This window comes from Neofelis nebulosa, chromosome 2 (genome assembly GCF_028018385.1).
Source record: "Neofelis nebulosa isolate mNeoNeb1 chromosome 2, mNeoNeb1.pri, whole genome shotgun sequence".
NCBI lineage: Eukaryota > Metazoa > Chordata > Mammalia > Carnivora > Felidae > Neofelis > Neofelis nebulosa.
Genome location: NC_080783.1, coordinates 34,964,418 through 34,987,758, shown reverse-complemented (window position 1 = coordinate 34,987,758; position 23,341 = coordinate 34,964,418). Strand labels below are relative to the sequence as shown.

Genomic DNA, 23,341 nt, shown 5'->3' with positions numbered 1-23,341 from the left:
TGGGAAGGACCACTTCCGCCCAGCTCCTTTCCCCCGCCCCATTTTGCAATGCCAAGAGTCCCTGCGCAGGACCGGAAGTGGTGCTAGAGGAGAATTGGTGAGTCCTGGGCTATTTATTCCCGCTTGGCCAGGCCCAGGTTAGCGTAAGTTGTGGAAGTTGTGAGATTGCGTCTGTGAAAGGAGGCAGAGGAGGAGACAGGGGCAGGAAACTGCCTTGTGGCATAAGAGCATAGGGCACCAGGGGAGCAGGGGTCCTAACTCAGGAGTTTCTGCCAGTGCCTGGTCTCGTCACTGTCCTGGAAAAGGTCTGAAGTGGGACTGAAATGTCAGGTAGATAAAGTAACGTAAGAGGGTGCAGTTCGCAGGCTGTAAAGTGGTCCCTACTAATGTATTTTAAAAACAGTGCTTACTCTAGGCCAGGCATTGTTCCCAGCTGTACGGTTAAATCTTGTGACAACACTATAAGCAGGGCACTTTTATTCTCATTCTAAAGAAGGTGAGACAGCAGAGGTTGAGACATTTGTTACACAGCTGTGGTTCTGGGAGTTAGTTGCGTTTCAGAATGGGTCCTCCAACCCACAATGCTATGCTGCCTCCCATTGTTAATTGTTGCGTCAAGCTTCTCGGTTTTCTAAAAATGGAGGGTGTTCTATGTTATTTACAAGGGTTCTTTCAAATTTAGCAGTAAATAACTCAAAAGTGGTATGGTGGCCCACTAGGGCTTCACTTTCAAGGCCTGCCAGATTTAGAAGAGTCTGGAAAGTGGGGCAGTATCAGAACTTGGAAATTCGAGAGTGGAAGTGGTATAAGGACCTTTAGAAGGTCTTCCGAGACCTTAGGCTCCAGTGGATTTTGTAGGCTCTGCATCATTTCTTTGTTTTTGTTTTTAAGAAAAAGCGTGTGGGGCGAGGGGCAGAGGGAGAGAGAGAATTCCATGCAGGCGCCGTGGGGCCTGACACGGGGCTTCATCTCAGGACCCTGGGATCATGACCTGAGTCAAAATCAAGAAGAATTGGGTACTCAGCCAACTGAGCCCCCCCCCCCCCCCCCCCCCGCTCCGGGCGCCCCATTCAAATCAGATACTGAACAAGTACTCACATCTCTTAGTAAACATTTCTGCTGAAAAAAATAGTTTTTTTCAACAAATTTGTTAAACATTTTTGTTGAAAGAATTTGTTTTTGAAATTACTGGGTTATGACTAATTTGGTAAAATTTACAATTGGCCATGCTTTTCTTGTTAATTATTGTGCATACAATGAATGCTTTTCTTCAAAAACAGAAATGTTCCTAGAATCTTAATGGAATTAACAGTGTTTTGTATAGGGGCTAGACACTGGAGATGTTTATTAAGAAAAACTTTATTTGAGGCACCTGGTTGGCTCAATTGGTTAAGTGTCCAACTTCAGCTCAGGTCATGATCTCACAGTTCCTGAGTTCAAGCCCTGCATCAGGCTGTCTGCTGTGAGCACAGATCTGGCTTCAGATTCTTCCTCTCTGTCTCTGCCCCTCCCCTGCTCACACTGTCTCTCTCAAAAATAAATGTTAAAAAAAAGAAAAAAAGCTTTATTTAAGAAGTTAAAGGATGGGGCACCTGGGTGACTCAGCTGGTTAGTGTCTGACTTGATTTCAGCTCAGGTCATGATCTCCCAGTTTGTGAGAGCCCCGAGTTGGGCTCTGTGCTGACAGCATGGGATATTCTCTCTTTCTCTCTCCCCCACCATTCCTCTCCCCACCCCTCCCTCACTTGCACTCTCTCTGACTCTCTCAAAATAAATAAAAAGTTGAAGGAAACTTGTAAGGAAAGATAGTATTTAGAGTAATGGAAAAGGGATGAGGGTGGTTGAAGCAAGGATGGGGAGAAAAAGAACTTTGTGTTGGGGGCTGAGGAAGTGGGGATGAATGTGTACTATGTACCAGGCTTGTGCTAGGTGATTTACACATCTTAATTGATTTGCTTCTATGGATGGCCTTTGATTTTGGTTATAGTAGCTCCCATTTGGTAAATGAGAAAACAGCTTCAGAGAAGCTAAGTGACTTACCTAAGGTATCATGTGCTGGTAAGTGGCAGAATCAGTATTTGAACCCAGGGATATGTGACTATAGTTCTTTTGCTCATATGCTTTGCTACCTCAAAGGTCCAGGCTTAAAGTGTACATGTGTACCATTTCCTGTGTATTGACTTCAGATACTCAATTTTACCTGATTTCTTCTCTCCCTTTTGTTGTTGTTAGTGTGCAAGCAGGAGAGAGGGGCAGAGAGAGAGACTCTTAAGCAGGCTTCATGCTCAGTGGGGAGCTCCGTGCAGAACTCGATCCCACAACTTTGGGATCGTGACCTGAGCTGAAATCAAGAGTCAGACGCTCAACTGACTGAGCCACCCAAGCATCCCAGTTTTACCTGATTTCTGTATGTTATCTCGTGTACTCCTCACTCCCACAACAATCCGGCTTGTTCATTCCCTGATCTGCAGTTCTTCCCGTTCCTTCATGGATTTGAAGGTTCTCCTTTCCTCCTTGAATGACTTTGCATCCCTCTCACTTGCTGAGAGTTGGGACAATGTTGGATTACTGGTGGAACCAAGCCCACCACACACTGTAAACACACTCTTCCTTACCAATGACTTGACCGAGGAAGTGATGGAGGAGGCGCTGCAAAAGAAGTCGGATCTTATTCTCTCCTATCATCCGCCTATTTTCCGACCTTTGACGCACATAACCTGGAAAACCTGGAAGGAGCGCCTGGTGATTCAGGCTCTGGAAAACAGAGTTGGTATTTACTCTCCTCACACAGCCTATGATGCTGCACCCCAGGGAGTCAATAGCTGGTTGGCTAAAGGCCTTGGTGAGAAGCCTCTTCTTTCATGTTTAATATTTTCCCTACGAATGCTTTGAAATTGTAGAATGTCTTTCTAGTAGAATTTTAACTGCTTTAGATGTGGGTACCATTCTATTTTTATATATTTAAAAATAATGTTGTGAAATCTGGCCATTAAATTGCATTTGAGAAATTAAATTTTCATCCTTAATAAGGAAAGCATAGGAAATCTTTATTGCTGGACTGAGCTTTGTGAGTCCTCACTCATGTGACACAGTGCCTAGCACCCAGAAATTCAAGAAGTGCTTGTTAAATTGAGCTCTGAAATCTCAGATCTCTCCAGGATATTCTTTGTATGTCAGATAGAAATCAGATTTTCACTGAATGCTTACTCATGCCCAGCACAATGACGGAATTCAGCCTATGTGTTTTAGCTTTATTTTTAGTTAGTTATTTTCATTTACTCACTTGGGGTTGAAACTTTTATGATGACATAATCTGAATTAATGTGGTCAAGTAGGTTATGAGCATTTGCAACCTGAATGATGATTTACCTGAATAAATTTAGTAAGCAGTCACAATTCTATGTATCATCTAAAACTTCATGAGTCCAGTTTTTGTGGTATTTAACAGTCTTCTGGAAAATAATTCTGAAAATAAATTTGATTTTATGTCAATACTAAATCACTAGATTATGGGGACTTTTGGATGTATATGTAAGGGATATATATATGTGTGCATATTATATAAACATCAGTTTCTAAAAAGCTTATTTCTTAAAATTTTGTCCATAATAGTTTATCTTTTTAATTAAAAAAAAAAACACAACACAATTTTATTCCTAGGAGTTTGCACCTCCAGGCCCATACATCCTTCCAAAGCTGCCAACTACCCAACGGGGGGAACGCACAGAGTAGAATTCAGTGTTAACTCCACCCAACACCTGGACAAAGTCATTTCTGCAGTGAAAGAAATTGCAAATATTTCTATCACTTCTTTTTCTACTAGGTATGATATATTTTTCTTCTTTTTTGTGTGTACTTATCTGTAAGGATCTTCTTTATAAATTCTATAACTCTAGTATTGTGAACTGAAACAAATTGTTTCCCCCCAGGGTGGGTTTACGAGGCAGTATACTTCTCATTTGCATGTAGGTGCTCCAGAAGAACCATGGGTTTTTTTTTTTTCCTGAAACAATAAAAATGACAAGTAACACTATTTTCTAGGTGGGAGGGACTATACTATGCCTTTTATTTACAATGTTTCTAATTCCCCTGATAATGTTGAAAGGTGGTTTTTACTTTATAGTATATAGATAAACCCTACTGACTCACTGATTACATAGGTTTACTCTTAACCAGTTTCAAGCAAATCAGTGATTCTCAAACACTTTAACGGAAGAAGACATTCAGGTGCCTCTTAAAAGGCCAATCATTTATTTAGGGCAGAGATATCAAAATGGTGCCTTTAGTGGATTTTCTTTGAAGCTAATTTATCCGAACATCTTTTGAAGCATGTTAGGAGACAAGTTACACAAAGCTGGAACTTAATAATTGTTTAAAAAAAACAAAGATGAATATAATAACTTTAAGAAGATGGAGATCTGTTCCAGGCTACAACAAAAAGGGACTCTTGTGAGTGGTTTTTAGGTGTAGATACCTTGTAATAAAATTATTGCAAATGCTTTCTAATAGTGTTGAGGGATTTAAAAAACCTCAAGAAAAATTGTTTCCAGGACTTTGTATAGATTCCAGTTATGGATGTCTTTTACCATATTGAAATACTGTGTAAGTACTGAAATTAAAAAGATACACATGAAAATTTTAAACAATGTAAAAGTCCTCCTTGTTCCCTCTACTCAATTCCAGTATCTTCAATTCATGTTACCTTTTCCTTTGTTTTCAGAGAAGTGGGTATCTTTCTAAACACATACAGGAACATGGAGAAATGCAGATTTTTGTGGTTTTGTTTTTTTTTTATTGTTAATTAAATGGCATGCTGCATTTGCCCCTTTTACTGAACAAGAGGTCTTAGAGATCTTTCTATGTAGGTATAGAAGATCTCTTTAACTGCTATGTAGTGTTTCTTATGGGTCTACTGGACTTTCTTTAAGCATTTCTCTTCCTAACTAATGAACTTTTTCCTTTTTTAAAAAGTTTATTTATTTTGAGAGAAACAGAGACAGTGCGAGCTGGGGAGGGGCAAAGAGAAAGGGAGAGAGAGAATCCCAAGGAGGCAGCGCAGAGCCCAATGTGGGGCTCCTAATTCACTAAACCAAGAGATCATGACCTGAGCCGAAATCAAGAGTCAGACACTCAACCGAGTCACCTAGGTGCCTTCCCCCCTTTTTTAAAACTGATGCACATTTAGTTTGGTTTTAGTTTTTCCTTATTACGGGTGATGTCTGGGTTTTGTGATTAGATCGGGGTCCAGGCACTTTTTCCTTTTTTCTTGTCAAAGCTCTACGGATGATTCCAGTGTTGACAACTACTCTTCCAGATTCTTTTAAGGTGTCTTTTAGCTCTAGAATTCTATGATTATATTTTTAGAGTTTATGGTTAAATACAAAACTTTTCTGATGCCAATGTTTTTGGAGATACTTCAGGGCACTGCTTCTCAGGGTCATTCAAGACCCCCTACAGAACGTTGGCTTCATCCTAAAGCTATGTAATTAGAATGGGGTTTGCCTGAAAAATCTGTCCAGGAGATTCTTGTTTCAGTGGTTTGAAAAATTAACTTCTTTGAGCCTTAAAAAAATTCAGTTTGAGGGCACCTGGGTGGCTCGGTTGAGTGTCCAACTTTGGCTCAGGTCATGATCTCATGGATTGTGACTTTGAGCCCCACATCGGTCTTACTGCTGTCAGCTTGGAGCCTGCTTTGGATCCTCTATCTCCCTTTCTCTCTGCCCTTGCCCCGAGCGCGTGCGTGTGTGTGTGTGTGTGTGTGTGTGTGTGCGCGCGTGCGTGCGCGTGTTTTCTCTCTGTCTCAAAAATAAAAAGCCCTTCATTTGGGAAAAAAATTCGATTTGCTTTGGCCCCATTCATAGAAGTTCTATTTCACTGGATCTGTAGAAGGGTCCAGTAGCTATCATTTTAAGAAGCTAGCAGATTTCTGATGCATACCTGGGATTAGGAACAATTCTAGAATCGTAGTTTCAAAGTGAGGTCCCTGAACCAGCAATATCAGCATCACCTGGAACTTGTTAGGTAAATTCTAAGACCCCACCTAGATCTACTGAATCTGAAACTGGGGAGGTGGGGTGGAGCTCAACATTCTATTTTAATAAGTCTACAAGGAGATTTGGATGCATGCTGAAGTTTGAAAAATATTTTTATTTATTTAATTTTATTTTTTTAAGTTTACTTTTTTTTTTTTTAATTTTTTTAACGTTTATTTATTTTTGAGACAGAGACAGAGCATGAACGGGGGAGGGTCAGAGAGAGAGGGAGACACAGAATCGGAAGCAGGCTCCAGGCTCCGAGCCATCAGCCCAGAGCCTGATGCGGGGCTCGAACTCGCGGACTGCGAGATTGTGACCTGAGTCGAAGTCGGACGCTCAACCGACTGAGCCACCCAGGCGCCCCTTAAGTTTACTTATTTTGAGACAGCGAGAAAGAACACGAGAAGGGGAAGGGCACAGAGAGAGAATCCCAAGCAGGCTCCGCACTGTCAGCACAGAGCCTGACAGGGGTCTGGAACTCACAAACTGAAAGATCATGTCCTGAGCAGAAGTCAAGAATCTTGACAATTAACCGACTGAGCCACCCAGGTGTCCCTTGAGAAATACTATTCTTGGGGCACCTGGGTGGCTCAGTCAGTTGAGCCACTAACTTCGGCTCAGGTCATGATCTCGCAGTTTGTGAGTTTGAGCCCCACGTCGGGCTCTGTGCTGACAGATCAGAGCCTGAAGCCTGCTTCAGATTTTGTGTCTCCCTCTCTCTCTGCCCCTCCCCTTCTCATGCTTTGTCTCTCTCTGTCTCAGAAATAAATAAACATAAAAAAATTAAAAAAAAAAAGTATTCTTGAAAATGGTTTGGTTTGGGATTGCAACCTAAATTTCATGTAAATTTTTTTTTAAGTTTATTTTGAGAGAGAGTGAGTGTAAGTGGGGGAGGGGCAGAGAGAGAGGGAGAGAGAGAATCCCAAACAGACTCTGACTGTCAGCAAGGATCCTGATGCAGGGCTTGAACCCACAAACTGAGATCATGACCTGAGCTGAAACCAAGTGTCAGAGGCTTAACCGACTGGGTCACCCAGGCGTCCCCTAAATTTCATGTAAATCTAATCTTAATTATAGGAGGTTGTAAAGTGTGGATTGTTTATGTTTTACTTATATTCATCCTAGAACAGCAAGTGATTTTTTTTTTTTTTTTTTTTTAAATAGGACTGATGATGAAGAACAAACACGGATTAGTCTGAATTGTAGTCAGGAGGCTTTGTTACAGGTGATGGCTTTTCTTTCCCAGAATAGACAATTCTATCAGAAGACTGAAATTCTGTTACTGGAGAAGGTAATAAAAATATATACTGTGCATTTTTGTTTGGCAAATTCATTTGTAAGTTGTTATATCAACACGCTGTTAACTGTTACCTAAAGAAGCACAAGGTAGTGTTGAGGGCATAAAATACCCTGGAAAATATACTGTACTGAGAAAGGGAGACATTCCAGGAATGGAAAAGTGTTGGTAGAGGTTTTAGTTCATTCAGGCTGCTATAACAAAATACCCTGGACTGGATAGCTTATGAGCAACAGAAATTCATGTCTCACAATTCTGGAGCCTGGGAATTCCCAAGATCATGGTGCTGACAGATTTGGAGTGGTATCTGGAGAGGGTCCACTTCCTGATTCATCATCGGTACCTTCCCTCTGTGTCCTCACGTAATGGGAAGCACTAAGGATCTCTCTTGGAATCTGTTTTATAAACTAATTCCAGTCATGTGGGCTCCCCTCTCATGACTTAAGTACCCCCTAAGGGCTCCACCTGCTAATACTATCATCTTTGGGGGTTAGGATTTCAACATAGGAATTTGTGCAGGGGCAGACACATTCAGGTTATAGAAGTGTAGTATTGTGTGTTTTTTGTGTGTGTATTTTTTTAAATGCTTATTTTTTTTAGAGAGTGACAGAGTGTGAGTGGGAGAGGGGCAGAGACAGAGGGAGACACAGAATCCAAAGCAGGTTCCAGGCACTGAGCTGTCAGCACAGAGCCTGATGTGGGGCTCGAACCCCCCCATGAGATCATGACCTGAGCCGAAGTTGGACGCTTAACCAGCTGAGCCACTCAGGTGCCCCAGTGTGGTAGTTTTTTTTTTTTTTAATGTTTTTTTATTGAAGTATGGTTGAAACCCAGTATCATATAGTACTTTTTAGGGTTAGAGACTCGGTTACAGGTTCTATCACTTTTATACCCTCTGCCTGGACCATTCTATTTGCTCCTTTAACTTGACAGCTATTCGTATGGTGATTTCTGCATCTTTACTTTCTGGCTCAGAATGCTTTCTTAAGGTAAAAACTTAAAAAAATGAACCCATATTTCCTGGAACTCTCTGTTCCACTTAATGGATCCCACATATAATTTAGTATATACAAATATTGACCTTATTCCCACATCTCCCCTTTGAATATTACTTTTTTCTATTTCATTGGTGGCATCATCTTCTGCCTGATTTTTTAAGTTTACACAGCTCTCCCTTGCCTCTCATAAATCCATGCCTGCTGATTCTGTCCCCAAATCTATAGAATGTTTCTCTTCTCTATGTCACCACAGTAGTTGAAAAGTTGTGCTTTGTCACCACAGTAGTTGAAACTCTCCTATCCCAGGTGACAAAAGAAGAGTAGTCTCCCTAGTGGGCACCGGAAGGGCAACAGTCCATGCTTTTTCTCATAGTGTACTGGCCATGGCCTCTGTCTCCATCCCTTGCTCTGCACATCAGCTGTAGCGTCTGCTCTTGGAACCGCTCTGAGCTCGTACCTTTCCACATCTCACCCTATCCCTTTCCTACCACACTATACTTGACATCACCCCCTTTATTATTATTATACATTTTTTTTTACTTTTTTCTGGTCTGGGAGGCCTACGTTTTTGCAAAACCTTTGGTTCCACTTCCTCCAAGTATCCCCACCCCAAGTCCCAGCTCATTTATTTTGTCATTTCTTTGTGCTCCCATAAAATGGTTCCTGTCTTGTATTTAAACACTTTTATTGTGATTAGTTATCTAAACATTTGCCTCTCAGGAGACTGAGCTCCTAGAAGTCAGAGAATGTTTTTGTCAGGCTTGCATCCTTGAACTTCAACCGGGACCTGGCTGTAGTAAGCTCACAGTGTGCATGTTTTATTGATTTCAGTATTTGCTGTATGTTTTCTAGGACTGAGATGGACAGTTTTTCTAACTTGTGTTTCTCTTCAGCCTCCACTTCCACAAACTGGGATGGGACGGTTGTGCACACTGGATGAGCCTGCTTCCTTGGCAACCATGATTGAGCGAATCAAAAGGCACCTTAAACTAGCTCATGTTCGCCTTGCTCTTGGGGTAGGAAGGACCTTAGGTAAATATGACCCATTTATTTGTCCCGTGTACCTACTAATAATGTAGTATTACATAGTATTTGGGCAAAAGTTGATGGTTTGGGTTGTAGTAATGTGACAGGAAACATGTTAGTTCACGGGGGGCTGACTGATTTATTTTATCAATCCAGGTGGGCTAGGTTATGCTGTGGTGTACATCTCATTTGGCTCAAGCAAGATTTGTCTCATTCCTACTCCATGTTCATTTCAAGTCAGCAGAAGAAGTCTACTCATCGTACACTGATTGCTGTTGCAGAGGGGGAGTTTTGGATGGTCTTGGACCATCAGTTAAACATTAACCCAGAAATGATACATTTTCTGTTCAAATCATTGTCTAGAATGAATCACATTTTGAGCACAAGTCAGGGCATGAAGCACAGTCCTACCATGGGCCAGGAAGGGCGCCGGAAGTTTTTATTATTCCAATCACAATGCAAGTATTCTATTTTATAATACTGATGGCATTTTACAGCAAGGTGCCAAGTGATCCACTGCAGTTTCCGAGTCTTGTAGTCTTGGTTTTTGGCTTTTAAATACTGCAGTAAACATAGGGGTGCATATATCTTTTCAAGTTAGTGTTTTTATTTTCTGTGTGTAAATATCCAGTAGTGGAATTACTGGGTCATATGTATTCCTATTTTTAATTTTTTGAGGAACCTCCATACTGTTTTCCACGGTGGTTGCACTTAGTAATGTTCCCACTAGCAGTGCATGAGGGTTCCTTTTTCTCCACATCCTTGCCAACACTTGGTATTTCTTGTCTTTTTGTTTTCAGCCAGTCTGAGAAGTGTGGGCGATCTCTCATTGTGGTTTTGGTATGCATTTCCCTGATGATTAGCGATGTTGAGCATCTCTTCATGTGTCTTTTGGCCATCTGTATGTCTTTGGAAAAATGTCTTTTCAGGTCTTCTGCCCATTTTTAAATTGGATTATTTGTTTTTTTATAGTGTTGAGTTGTAGAAGTTCTTTATGTATTTTGGATGTAAGCCTGTCATTGGATATATCATTGCAAATATCTTTTCCCATTGAGCAAATTGCCTTCTCATTTTGTTGATGGTTTCCTTTGCTGTTCAAAAGCTTTTTATTGTGGTGTAGTCCCAATAGTTTATTTTTGCTTTTGTGTACCTTCCCTGAGGAGACCTATCTAGAAAAGTATTTCTAAGCCGGTGTCAGAGAAATTACTGCTTATGTGTTCTTGTAGGAGTTTTATGGTTTCAGGGCTCACATTTAGGTTTTTAAACCGTCTTGGGTTTATTTTTGTGTATGGTATAAGAAAGCTGTCCATTTTCATTTTTTTGAATGTAGCTGTCCACTTTACCCAACACCATTTGTTTTTTTGTTTGTTTTTTCTATTGATAACCAACTTTATTTTTTTTCTTTAATTTATTTATTTTTAAAATATAATTTATTGTCAAGTTAGCTAACATACAGTGTATACAGTGTGCTCTTGGCTTCGGGAGTAGATTCCCATGATTCATTCCTTACATACAACACCAGTGCTCATCCCAATAAGTGCCCTCCTCAATGCCCATCACCCATTTTCCCCTCTCCCCATCAACCCTCAGTATGTTCTCTATTTAAGTGTCTCTTACGGTTTGCCTCCCTCTCTGTTTGAAACTATTTTTCCCCCTGCCCTTCCCCCATGGTCTTCTGTTAAGTTTCTCAAATTCCACATATGAGGGAAAACATATGTATCTGTCTTTCTCTGACTGACTTATTTCACTTAGCATAATACCCTCCAGTTCCGTCCATGTTGTTGCAAATGACAAGATTTCATTCTTTCTCATTGCCAAGTAGTCATTCCATTGTGTATATAAAACACATCTTCTTTATCTTTTCATCACTTGATGGACATTTGGGCTCTTTCCATAATTTGGCTATTGTTGATAGCGCTGCTGTAAACGTTGGGGTACATATGCCCCTGTGATTCAGCAGTCCTATATCCTTTGGATAAATTCCTAGTGGTGCTATTGCTGGGTTGTAGGGTAATTCTATTTTTAATTTTTTGAGGAAACTCTGCACTGTTTTCCAGAATGTGGCTGTACCAGTTTACATTCCCACCAACAGCATGAGAGGGTTCCCGTTTCTCCATACCCTCGCCAACAATTGTTGTTTCCTGCGTTAATTTTAGCCACTCTGACTGGTGTGAGGTGGTATCTCAGTGTGGTTTTGATTTGTATTTCCCTGATGATGAATGATGTTGAACATCTTTTTATGTGTCTGTTGGCCATCTGGATATCTTCTTTGGAAAAGTGTCTGTTCATGTCTTCTGCCCGTTTCTTCACTGGATTATTTGTTTTTTGGGTGTTGAGTTTGGCAAGTTCTTTATAGATTTTGGATACTGACCCTTTATTTGATATGTTATTTTCAAATATCTTCTCTCATTCTGTTGGTTGCCTTTTAGTTTTGTTGATTGTTTCCTTCGCTGTGTAGAAGCTTTTTATCTTGATGAGGTCCTAATTGTTCATTTTTGCTTTTATTTGCCTTGCCTTCAGAGACATACCAAATAAGAAGTTACTGGGACTGAAGTCAAAGAGGTTGTTGCCTGTTTTCTTCTCTAGGGTTTTGATGGTATCCTGTCTCAAATTTAGGTCTTTCGTCCATTTGAGTTTATTTTTGTGTATCATGTAAGAAAGTGGTTCAGTTTCATTCTTCTGCATGTTGCTGTCCAGTTCTCCCATCACCATTTTCTAAAGAGACTGTCTTTTCCACAGGATACTATTTCCTGCTTTGTCAAAGATTAGTTGGCCATATGTGGGTCCAATTCTGGGTTCTCTATTCTATTCCATTGGTCTGTGTGTCTGTTTTTGTGCCAATACCAGACTGTCTTGATCATTACAGCTTTGTACTAGAGGCTAAAGTCTGTGATGGTGATGCCTCCTGCTTTGGTTTTCTTTTTCAACATTACTTTGGCTATTCGGGTCTTTTGTGGTTCCATACAAATTTTAGGATTGTTCCAACACCATATGTTGAAGAGACTTTTTCCCATTGGATATTCTTGCCTCCTTTGTTGAAGATTAATTGACCATATATAAATGGGGGTATATTTCTCAGCTGTTTCATTGATCTATGTGTCTCTTTTTATGCCAGCACAATACTTTTTTGATTATTAAACCTTTGTAGTATATCTTGTTTTTAACGTATGTTTATTTTGAGAGAGAGAGACAGAGAATGAGCAGGGGAGAGGGGCAGAGGGAGAAAGAGAATCCCAAGCAGGCTCTGCGCTGTTGGCACAGAGTTTGATGTGAGGCTCAATCCCATGAACTGTGTAATCATGACCTGAGCCGAAATCAAGAGTTGGACCCTTAACCGACTGAGCCACCCGGGTGTCCCTGTAGTATATCTTGAAATTGGGTAGTATGATGATGCCTCCTGCTTTGTTCTTTCTCAAGATTGCTTTCAATGTCTTTTGTGCTGCCATACAAATTTTAGTATTATTTGTTCCAGTTCTGTGAAAACTACTGTTAGTATTTTGATAGGGATTGCACTGAATCTGTAGATTGCTTCAGTAGTATGGACATTTTCACAATATTCATCACATCCATGATAGTGGAATATCTTTGCATTTCTTTATGTTACCTTCAATTTCTTCCATCAGTGTTTTATAGTTTTCAGAGTGTAGGACATTGACCTCATTGGTTAAGTTTATTCCTATTTTATTCTTTTTGGTGCAGTTATAAATGGAGTTGTTTTCTTAATTTCTCTTTCTGCTATTTCATTATTAGTGTATAGAAATGCAACAGATTCCTGTGTATTAATTTGTATTTTGCAACATTATTGAATTCATTTATTATTACTTTTGGTGGAGTCTTGGGGTTTTCTGGTGTATACTATTATGTTGTCTGCAAATAGTGAGAGTTTCACTTCTTCCTTAACAATTTGGATGCCTTTTATTCTTGTCTGATTGCTATGACTAGGACTTCCAGTGGCAAGAGTGGGCATCCTTGTCTTGTTCCTGATCTTAGAAGATTAGCTCTGTTTTTCACCACTGAGTATGATGTTAGCTCTGGGCTTTTCATATATACCCTTTATATATTGAGGTATGTTTCCTTTAAACCCACTTTGAGGTTTTTATCATGAACAGATGTTGAATTTCATCCTGTTCTGCCCCTATTGAGATGGTCATATGATTTTTATCCTTTGCTTTGTTAATGTGTTTTACATTGATATTCTGAATATTGAAGCATCATCCTTGCGTCCTTGGAATTAATTCAGTTTGGTTGTGGTGGATGTATTGGTGAATGTGGTTTGCTAGTATTTTGTTGAGGATTTTTGCATCTATATTCACCAGGGATATTGGCCTGTAGGTTGGGAGTGTCTTTGTCTCGTTTTGGTATCAGGGTAATGTTGACCTTGTAGAATGTATTTGAAGCTTTCCTTCCTCTTCTATTTTTTGGAATAGTTGAAGGAGAATACCTATCAAATCTTCCTTGTTTGGTAAATTCATCTATATATCTAGACTTGTATTTGTTGCGAGTTTTTTGATTACCCATTAAATTTCATTGAATTGGTCTGTTCAGATTTTATTTGTTTTTACTTTAGAGAGAGAGTGTGTGCATCAGTGGGGAGAGGGGCAGAGGAAGGGAGAGAATCTTAAGCAGGTTGCACTCTCAGTCCATCATGGGACTTGATCCTACATCCCTGGGATCATGACCTGAGCTGAAATCAAGAAGCGGACACTCAACCAACTGAGCCACACCGGTGCCCCAGTCTGTTTAGATTTTCTATTAATCCCTGATTCAATTTTGGAAGATTGTGTTTTTCCAAGAGTTTATTTCTTCTAGGTTGTTCAGTTTGTTGGCATATAATTTTTCATAGTAGTCTCTTTGGATATCTGTTTTGTCAGTTGTTACTTCATTCATTTCTGATTTTTTTAAATTTGGGTCCTCTATTTTTCTTGATAAGTCTGGCTAAAGGTTTATCAATTTTTGTTTATTCAAAGAAACAGCTCTTGGTTTCCTTGATCTTTTCTATTGTTTTTTTATTTTAGTCTGTATTTCATTTATTTCCGTCCTGATCTTTTATTTCCTTCCACTAACCTTGGGTTTTGTTGTTCTCATTCTGTTAGATGTAAGGTTAGATTGTTCAGATATTTCTTGTTTCTTGAGGTAGGCCTGTATCACTGTAAATTTTCCTTTCACTGCTTTTGCTGTGTCCCAAAGATTTTGGACCATCGTGTTTTCATTTTCATTTGTCTCTGTATTTTTTGATTTCTTTGTTGACACATTGGTTGTTTAGCTCCCACATGTTTGTGGTTTTTTTCCAGTTTTTTTCTTGTGATTGATTTCTAGTTTCCTACCATTGTGGTTGGAAAAGATGCATGATATGATTTTAATCTTCATAAATTTATTGAGACTTATTTTTTTTTTTAATTCTTTTTAAATGTTTTATTTATTTTTGAGAGAGACAGAGACAGAATGCAAGTGGGTTAGGGGCAGAGAGAGAGACACACACACAGAATCCAGAGCAGGCTCCAGGCTCCAAGCTGTCAGCCCGATGCAGGGCTTGAACTCACACGCCGTGAGATCATGACCCGAGCCGAAGTTGGACGCTCAACAGACTGAGCCACCCTGGTGCCCCAATTGAGACTTCTTTTTTGGCCTGACATGTTTTATCCTGGAGAATCTTCCATGTAAGTTTGAAAAGAAGGTATATTCTGTTGTTTTAGGATGGAATGTTCTGTATATATCTGCTAACACTAATGTGTTGTCCAAAGACACTGTTTCTTTATGGATTTTCTGCCTGGATGATTTATCCATCAATATAAGTAGGTGTTAAAGTCTCCTACTGTTACGATAGTACGGTCAAACTTTCTCTTTATATCTGTTAATACTTGTTTTATGTATTTAGGTGCTCCAATGTTGGGTGCAGAGATATTTGTAATTGTTATATCCTTTTTTGCATTGATTCCTTTACCATTATGTAATGCCTTCTTTCTCTCTTGTTACATCTTTGTTTTAAAGTCTATTTTGTATTGCTACCTTTGTTTTGTTTTGTTTTGTTTTGCTTCCATTTGCATGGGATCTTCTTCCATCCCTTTTCCTTCAGTTTGTATGTATCTTTAGGTCTGAAGTGATAAAATACAGACCCTTCTATATGCTGCCTACAGGAGACTCACTTCACCCTATATTTTTTGATTGTTGCATTTACACCATTTACATTTAAAGTAATTACTGATAGGTATGTGCTTATTTTTATTTTGTTAATTGTTTTCTGGTTATTTATGTAGTTCTTTTCTGTTCCTTTTTTCTTCTCTTGTTCCCTTTCGTTGTCACTGGTAATTTTCTTTAGTGTTATGCTTGGCTTGCTTTCTTTTCAGTTTTTGTGGATCTGTTACAGATTTTTGTGTTTGTGGTTACCAGAAAGTTTCTCTATAGGACCCTAAATATATAGCCATCTATAATTGATGGTTACTTAAGTTCGAACACCTTTTTTTTTTTTTTTAATGTTTGTTTATTTTTGAAAGAGAGAGTGCGCACATGCAGTGGAGGGGCCAAGAGAGAGGGAGACAGTGCATCTGAAGTGGGCTCTGTGCTGACAGCAGAGACCCTGATGTGGGGCTTGAACTCACAAACCATGAGACCATGACCTGGGCTGAAGTCAGATGCTCAACTGACTGAGCTGCCCAGGCACCCCAAGTTGGAACACCTTTTAATTTTTTTTTTTTTTCAACATTTTTTATTTATTTTTGGGACAGAGAGAGACAGAGCATGAACAGGGGAGGGGCAGAGAGAGAGGGAGACACAGAATCGGAAACAGGCTCCAGGCTCCGAGCCATCGGCCCAGAGCCTGACGCGGGGCTCGAACTCACGGACCGCGAGATCGTGACCTGGCTGAAGTCGGACGCTTAACCGACTGCGCCACCCAGGCGCCCCGGAACACCTTTTAAAAGGACTTGTTTTTTATTCCTACATGTTGTGTGTGGCATATTTTACATCTTTTTATTCATAACTATTTCCTAATTATGGCTTTTTCTTTTCTCCTTAAAAGAAGTTCTTTAACATTTGTTGTAAGTCTGGTGTGGTGGTGATGAACTCCTTTAACTTTTGCTTGTCTGGGAAACTCATTTTATCTTTCCTTCAAATCTGAATGATAATCTGGCTGGTAGATTATTCTTTTTTTTTTTTTTTTTTTTTTTTTTTTTTTTTTTGAGAGAGACAGAGCACATGAGCAGGGGAGGGGCAGAGAGAGGGAGACAGAATCTCAATCAGGCTCCTCAGTGTCAGCATGGAGCCTAATGTGGGGCTTGAACCCATGAAACCATGAGATCATGACTTGAGCTGAAGTCAAGAGCTGGACGCTTAGCCAACTGAGCCACCCAGGTAGCCCCTGGGTAGATTATTCTTGATGGTGGGTTTTTTTCCTTTTAGCATTTTGAATATATCATGATACATTCCCTTTTGGCCTGAAAACTTTCTGCTGAAAATCAGCTGATAGCCTTCCAGAGTTTTCCATATAAATAACTTTTTGCTTCTCAGTTACTTCTTTTAAAATTCTCTTTATCTTTAGTCTTGGACATTTCAGTTATTATGTGTCATGGTGTGTATCTCCTTGGGTGTGTCTTGTTTGGACTCTCTGTGTTTCCTTCTAAAGGTCAGGGAAGTTTTCAGCTATTCTTTCTTTTTTTCTTAAATTTATTTTTATTTTTTATTAAAATTTTGAGAGAGAGCAAGCATGAGTGGGAGAGAGGCAGATAGAGGGAGGGAGGGAGGGAGGGAGGGAGGGAGACAGGATCTAAAGTTGACTCCGTGCTGTCAGTGCAAAGCCAACATGGGGCTCGAACTCACAAACTGTGAGATCATGATCTGGGCTGACATTGGACGCTCAACTGACTGAGCCACCCAGGCTTCCCAACTGTTATTTCTTCAAATAAATTGTCTGCCTTTTTCTTTATTCTCCTTCTGAGACTGATACATGCTATGATTGTTCACTTGATGTTGAAGAGATCCCTTAACCTATCCTCATTAAAATTTTTTTTTTTTTTTCTGTTCAGGTTGGCTGTGTTCCATTATCAGTTTTTCAGATCACTGATCTGTTTTTCTGCATTTGTTAATTCCCTCTAATGTATTTTTCATTGCAGTTATATTCTCCATTTCTGGTAGGGTTTTTTTTAATGTTTTGTTTATTTTTGAGAGAGCACAAGTGGGGGATGGGCAGAGAGAGAGGGACACAGAGGATCTGAAGCAGGCTCTGCACTGAGAGCAGTGAGCCCATTGTGGGGCTTGAACTCACAAACCGCGAGATCATGACCTGAACCAAAGTTGATGCTCAGCCAACTGAGCTACCCAGGTGCCCTGATAGGTTTTTTTAAAAAAAATATTTTCTGTCTCTATGTTGAAGTTCTCACTGAGTTCTTCCACTCTTCTCTCCAGTCTGGTGAGCATCTTTATGACCATTACCTTAAACTCTTTACCTGGAGTATTACTTCTCCCTGTTTCATTTAGTTCTTTCTCTGAAGTTTCATTTTATTCTTTCATGTGGAACATATTCCTCTGTCTTCTCATTTTGCTTGACTTTCTGTGTTCACTTCTATGAATTATGCGGAATAGCTGCTTCTCCCCAACTTGAAGGAATGGTCTTATGTATGGTCATCCCTGAGTAGACTGTGTGCCTGCTGACTTTGGTTGGCTGGAATGGTGTTGGGCATGGGCAGACTCCCAGGGCACTCTGTGCTGGAGTTGCCCTGGTGGGATGGTTGGAGCTAAAGTGGGCATGGACTGGGGTGGTCCTAAGGCTCTCAGAGAATGCCTTGGCAGGATAACTGAAGCTGAAGTGGATGTAAGCCAAGTGTTCCAGGGTGCTCTGTGCGCTCTGTGGAGCTGAGGTGAGGCATGGACTGGTGGGGGGGAACCTGAGTGCTTTGCACAGGGGGCACCCTGGCAGCACAGCTGTACCTGAAATAGGTATAGGCCAGGGGGTCCCAGAGCTCTCCATGCAGAGGGCACCCTCAGCCTCTCTCTTAAAATACCACTGATGGAATGACCAGTAATGAAGTGTCCATTCTAGAAGCCTTAAGTGCTAAATACTTGTTGGATTTGGGCTTCAAAGTTTCTGTTATTTTACTCTACAGCAACTCTTCAGACGTTGTTCTTTTGAGTTAAATATGATATTTAAAAATACATGTCAAATGAGTTTGTAGCATTCCTATAACTAGCCCTTTTAGTCCCTCACCTGAGAAGGAGCTGGTACCTGCCTATCTCTCACTGTTGCCTGGAAAACCAGGATGGTCACTTTACCAGCCTTATGTGGGCTTGTGCACAGCTATGTCTGTTTTAAGGAATTAATAGCCCTGCATTGGGTAATTTTTGCAATACCAAAGAATCATCTGTCTATATGAAGATGTGTTTTATTATTTTTTTAAATTCAGTAAGCAAAGTTCATTTACTGGTAATGAGACCAGGAGTAAAGTCTGCATTATGTGAAAGATTATTGATACAAATTATAATATTAAAATGAAGGGGAATTATAATATGTTGGTCTCTTGTTTCCTTTATTTTGAAGAGTCTCCAGTCGGAGTCGTGGCCCTGTGTGCTGGTTCTGGGAGCACCGTGCTGCAGGGGGTAGAGGCCGACCTTTACCTCACAGGTACGATAGCCTCTGGGTCTCCTTTTCTTTTTTGTGTGTATCATTCCCAGCTTTATTTTTTATAAGAAAAAAAAAAAAACAGGTTTTTAAGCCAGCACCTGGCATATAGATGGATCTAATACCTGTTGTTAGAACCTGAACTAAATAGGAACTGCACTGAAATTGGAGATAGACCATATTCTTTAATTTTTTTTTATTATTTTTTTTTACTAGTAAATTTAGACCATATTCTTTTAGAGGGAAAAAAAAGTCATTAAACAATTTACTGTTAGATTATCTTAAAAACTTGTGTTCAGTATTTATTTAACCTGTGTTCTTCCTAAACATTCTCATAGATTTCATGTCTGTTAACGGGACACTTTCTACCTTTCCACCTTAGCTAAAGCCACTAAAGCCAATCATTAGTTCCTATCAGTTCTAGCTCCAGAATCTTTTTTTAAAGGTTTATTTATTTTTGAACCCATGAGCCATGAGATAATGACCTGAGCCGAAATCAAGAGTTGGATGCTCAACCAATTAGGCCACACAGGCACCCCATCCAGAATCTTTATAGAGCCTTTCCTCTTATCTATTCAGGCATCATCTTCTACGTGAAATACTTAAATCTAATCTTAAGTCTTCCACATACAACCCTCAAGTTAACTTTTTTTTCAAAAGTACAAATTTGATGGTATATAATATTATCCTAGCTAAAAAGTCTTTAGTGGTTTCCTTCACGTGTCCTGGTCAGGCCTGAACATTCATCCTCTTTCATGCAGCCTTCTGCTGTTTTCTCTGGCTAGAATGCCTTCCTTGCCCATTTCTTTATACTTCTAGTGATAAGCTCAAGATACCTCCTCTGAGAAGCTTTTTCTGGAACTGTCTGGCTCCTGCCCTGATGGTCATGCCTTCCTCTCCAATTACTATTGCTTTATCCTTTTTTTTTTTAATTCTTCATTTTTTAATTTTAGAGCGAGAGTGAGCAGGGGAGAGGGGCAGAGGGGCAAAGGGGGAGGAGGGAGAGAATATCTTAAGCAGGCTTCACAGTCAGCACAGAGCCTGACGTGGGGCTCATTTCCAAGACCCTGGGATCCTGATCTGAGCTGAAATCAAGAGTCGGACACTCAGCTGCCTGAGCCACCCAGGTGCCCCTCCTGTTGCTTTCTCCTTAACCTCCAGTATGCATTTCTATCAGATGGTAATTGTTCAGCTTTATACTCTGTCCTTGAGGGTAACATCTAATAGGTACAAGGCCCATCATTCAGAAGATTTGGAGGCACTTTGTACACTAATGGTTGTATTTTGCTACATTTGCATATTCTGTGTTACATACATATTCTGTGTGTGTATGTGTATAAATTATATATCTATGGGTGTGCATATAAATATATTTCTATTTATGTGTTTCCCTCGAAACCATTTTGTAATAAATTTCATACATGACCTTTTATCCCAGAAACATCAGCATATATCTCCTAAGAACTAAGGACATTTTCTTTTATGACCAATGATCAAATACAGGAATTTAGGATTGTTAAGACACTTACTTAATATGTAGTCTATATTTAAATTTTGCCAAATGATTAGAATTGCATTTCTTTTTCTGATTGATACCTAATCTGTGAGCACACACTGCATCTAGAAGAGTTTCTCGGCTCTGTCCAGAGCATTGACATTTTTGAAGAGTATAGGCCATTTGTTTTGTGGTATATCTCTAAATTTGGGGGATGTGATTATTTCCTTATAAATAATGACTTTCTTAAAACTAGTTCTTTTTTTTTTTAAACGGCTTGAAAGAGACTTTTAAAATGTTTTTGTTTTTAATTATTCTTTGTTTTTAGAGAGTGCACAAGTGGGAGAGAGGGGCAGAGGAAGAGAAAGAGAATCTTAAGCAGGCTCTATACTTTGCATGGAGCCTGATGTGGGACTCCATCCCATGACCCTGGGATCATGACCTGAGCCAAAATCAAGAGACACTCAACTCACTGAGCCACCCAGGCACCCCTAGTTTTCTTTGTTTACACTTTTAAGCAATATGTGCATAAGATAAATTCATGCAGTTCAAAATTGTTAAAATAGCCTTCCTATCTGGTTACTTGGGGAAATAGAAAGTATCTTCTTATCTGGCTGACTTTAGATGTCTATGATCTGTGAGGTGTCGCTTTGAGTAGAACTTTAGGGATGAAAAGCACCAGGTCAAAGGCGCATATAGGCCCTCTCCTGATGTTCATCACCCTTACTCTGAGTGTAACATGGTAGTATCAGGGTGTTAAGGGTAGTATCCTAGAAAGACCAGCAGATTTGCTCCTTGTAAATATAAATTCTCATTTGCTTCTTTCCCACAGCTACCCTCCTAAGCTAGGCTTTTCTTCCCTTTGCCTTCAGCTAGTACAGAGTCTTTGCAGATCCCCCTGTCCACGCCCTGGCTTTCATGCCTTCTCCTCACAGCATTTATAATTGTCCAGGTCACCAGACTTGTCTCTCCTGAAGCATGACTTCTAACTGGGCCCCTTAGTGTCTTTCTTCTTTTTACTTTCCTATTTACCTTTACTATTACCTTTACTATTTACTCTTACCTTTACTATTACAGATTAAGATATTTTAAAAGATTATTGAATAAAAAAATATCCCATATATGAAATTGACATGTATTGGGGAGCAGGAAAGTGTGGAGGATTAAAACTTTCCCTAAGAACCTTTTCCCTTATTTTTTGATGTTTTCAGGGCTCTAAACATATTTCAAAATTAGACTTGTTATGAACAAGCTAAATTGTGTATTTTTGCTGTAAAATCAGAAGTCCTCAAATTCACAAATAGTGTTTTTAAAAAATTCACTTGAGGGGGCACCTGGGTGGCTCAGTGAGTTGAACATCTGGCTCTTGATTTTGCCTCAATCATGATCCCAGGGTCATGGGATCAAGCCCTGTTGGACTCTGCAATGAGCATGGAGCCTACTTGGGATTCCCTATCCTGCCCCTCCCTTGCGTACACACACACACTCTCTAAAATAGGAAAAAGCAACTATTGGGGCACCTGGGTGGCTCAGTCAGTTAAACATCTTGGCTATTAATTTCGGCTCAGGTCAAGATCTCATGAACAGCGAGATTGTACTGTGGGGCTCTGCGCTGACAGCACAGAGCCTGCTTGAGATTCTCTCTGCACCACCCATGCACGTGCTTGTGCTCCTTCTCTAAATAAACATTACAAAAAATACAGAACACTGGAGTTTTTTTAAACCTTTTTACAAAAGAGGAGCTCCTCTTCTACCAGTAACTTCAGAATTTCTAGGAATTTTGCCTAAGTTAAAAGAAAATAAATACCCTGTATGTATGTATGTATGTATGTATGTATGTATGTATTTACCTTGTCTTTAATTTAGAAGTAACCTTAAGCTGGTTTTATCCTTATTAGAGTAGAGCCGATAACTGAAGATTTTGGTGTTCACAAAGCAAAGAAGTGTTTGGGAAATATACCTAGGATTTTCTGGAGATATTTTGTTATTTGATATTGATATAGATGAGAAATTTTCTGAAAGCCCCAGTTGACTTAGCAGTACTCGTTTATCTTCTTATGGAAACATTTTGAATGGGTGTTCTTGTAGATCTGGTTCTGGTGGTATTAGATGCTATTGCATACGGGAGTTTAGATTCTTGTCTCGAGTCTGCCAAGGAGAAAGAATTTGGAATTCTCATTGGGATGATCTGTCTCTTTCTAAATTGGAAGACACCTAATAAACCTGTACATTGCTTTCTAGATTTATGTGTAAAGTTCTGCTTTTTACACGATGAAGACTTGGTGTTTCTGCAGTTATGGTTCAGCATTCCACAGACTCTGTGTCTAATATTTAAGTATTTGCTCTTTCCTTTGTTGGCAGGTGAGATGTCCCATCATGATGTTCTGGATGCTGCATCCCAAGGAATAAATGTCATCCTCTGTGAACACAGCAACACTGAACGAGGTTTTCTTTCTGATCTTCGAGATATGCTGGGTGCTCACTTGGAAAATAAGATTAATATTATCCTGTCAGAAAGAGACAGGGACCCTCTTCATGTGATTTAAAGCATACAGGGACAACAAGATGACAGAGTCTACAAATTGATTTGCTCCCAACTTGAATGCGTAACAGGAATCAGCAGACTTAGTTAGTATCCATCTGGAAGAATGTCATAGAATGTACACTATTTCTGGTTTGTAAATCTGCTTCACCAAATAGTCTGTAGCTTGTATGGTAAAAACCATAATGTATTAAACACTTAACAATTAAACGTATTAAACAAACTATTAAATATTTATTATAAGATGAATTAAGATTATGATACAATGTGAAGTACATATTTATCAACTCCAGGAAGATTACTTAACATTCTTGGTAAGTACCTTCTTCTTAGCTTAATTA

At 39.6% G+C, this 23,341-nt stretch overlaps 1 protein-coding gene across 2 annotated transcripts; it reads left to right on the top strand.

Annotated features, from left to right (window-relative positions):
* Positions 1-12: 12 nt before the first annotated feature.
* NIF3L1 (NGG1 interacting factor 3 like 1) lies at positions 13-23,223 on the top strand. 2 transcript variants are annotated; one of them, XM_058709750.1, is made up of 7 exons: positions 13-97; positions 2,233-2,842; positions 3,661-3,823; positions 7,200-7,326; positions 9,224-9,362; positions 18,883-18,966; positions 22,820-23,223. In XM_058709750.1, exons 2-7 carry the CDS (start codon positions 2,410-2,412, stop codon positions 23,002-23,004), a joined length of 1,131 nt encoding a protein of 376 aa, XP_058565733.1. In that variant the 5' UTR covers positions 13-97; positions 2,233-2,409; the 3' UTR covers positions 23,005-23,223. The 2 variants fall into 2 exon arrangements, with proteins under 2 accessions (XP_058565733.1, XP_058565742.1); XM_058709759.1 differs by lacking the exons at positions 13-97; positions 9,224-9,362 and adding an exon at positions 308-330 and having other exon boundaries at positions 22,820-22,956.
* Positions 23,224-23,341: the final 118 nt, after the last annotated feature.

Bases quoted from the DNA above. Each gene is read 5' to 3' on its own strand.
- NIF3L1 (XM_058709750.1), top strand. From the start codon at position 2,410: ATGTTATCTCGTGTACTCCTCACTCCCACAACAATCCGGCTTGTTCAT. The intron at 9,363-18,882 runs GTAAATATGACC...TTTATTTTGAAG, and splicing joins TGGGGTAGGAAGGACCTTAG to AGTCTCCAGTCGGAGTCGTG. The intron at 18,967-22,819 runs GTACGATAGCCT...CTTTGTTGGCAG, and splicing joins GGCCGACCTTTACCTCACAG to GTGAGATGTCCCATCATGAT.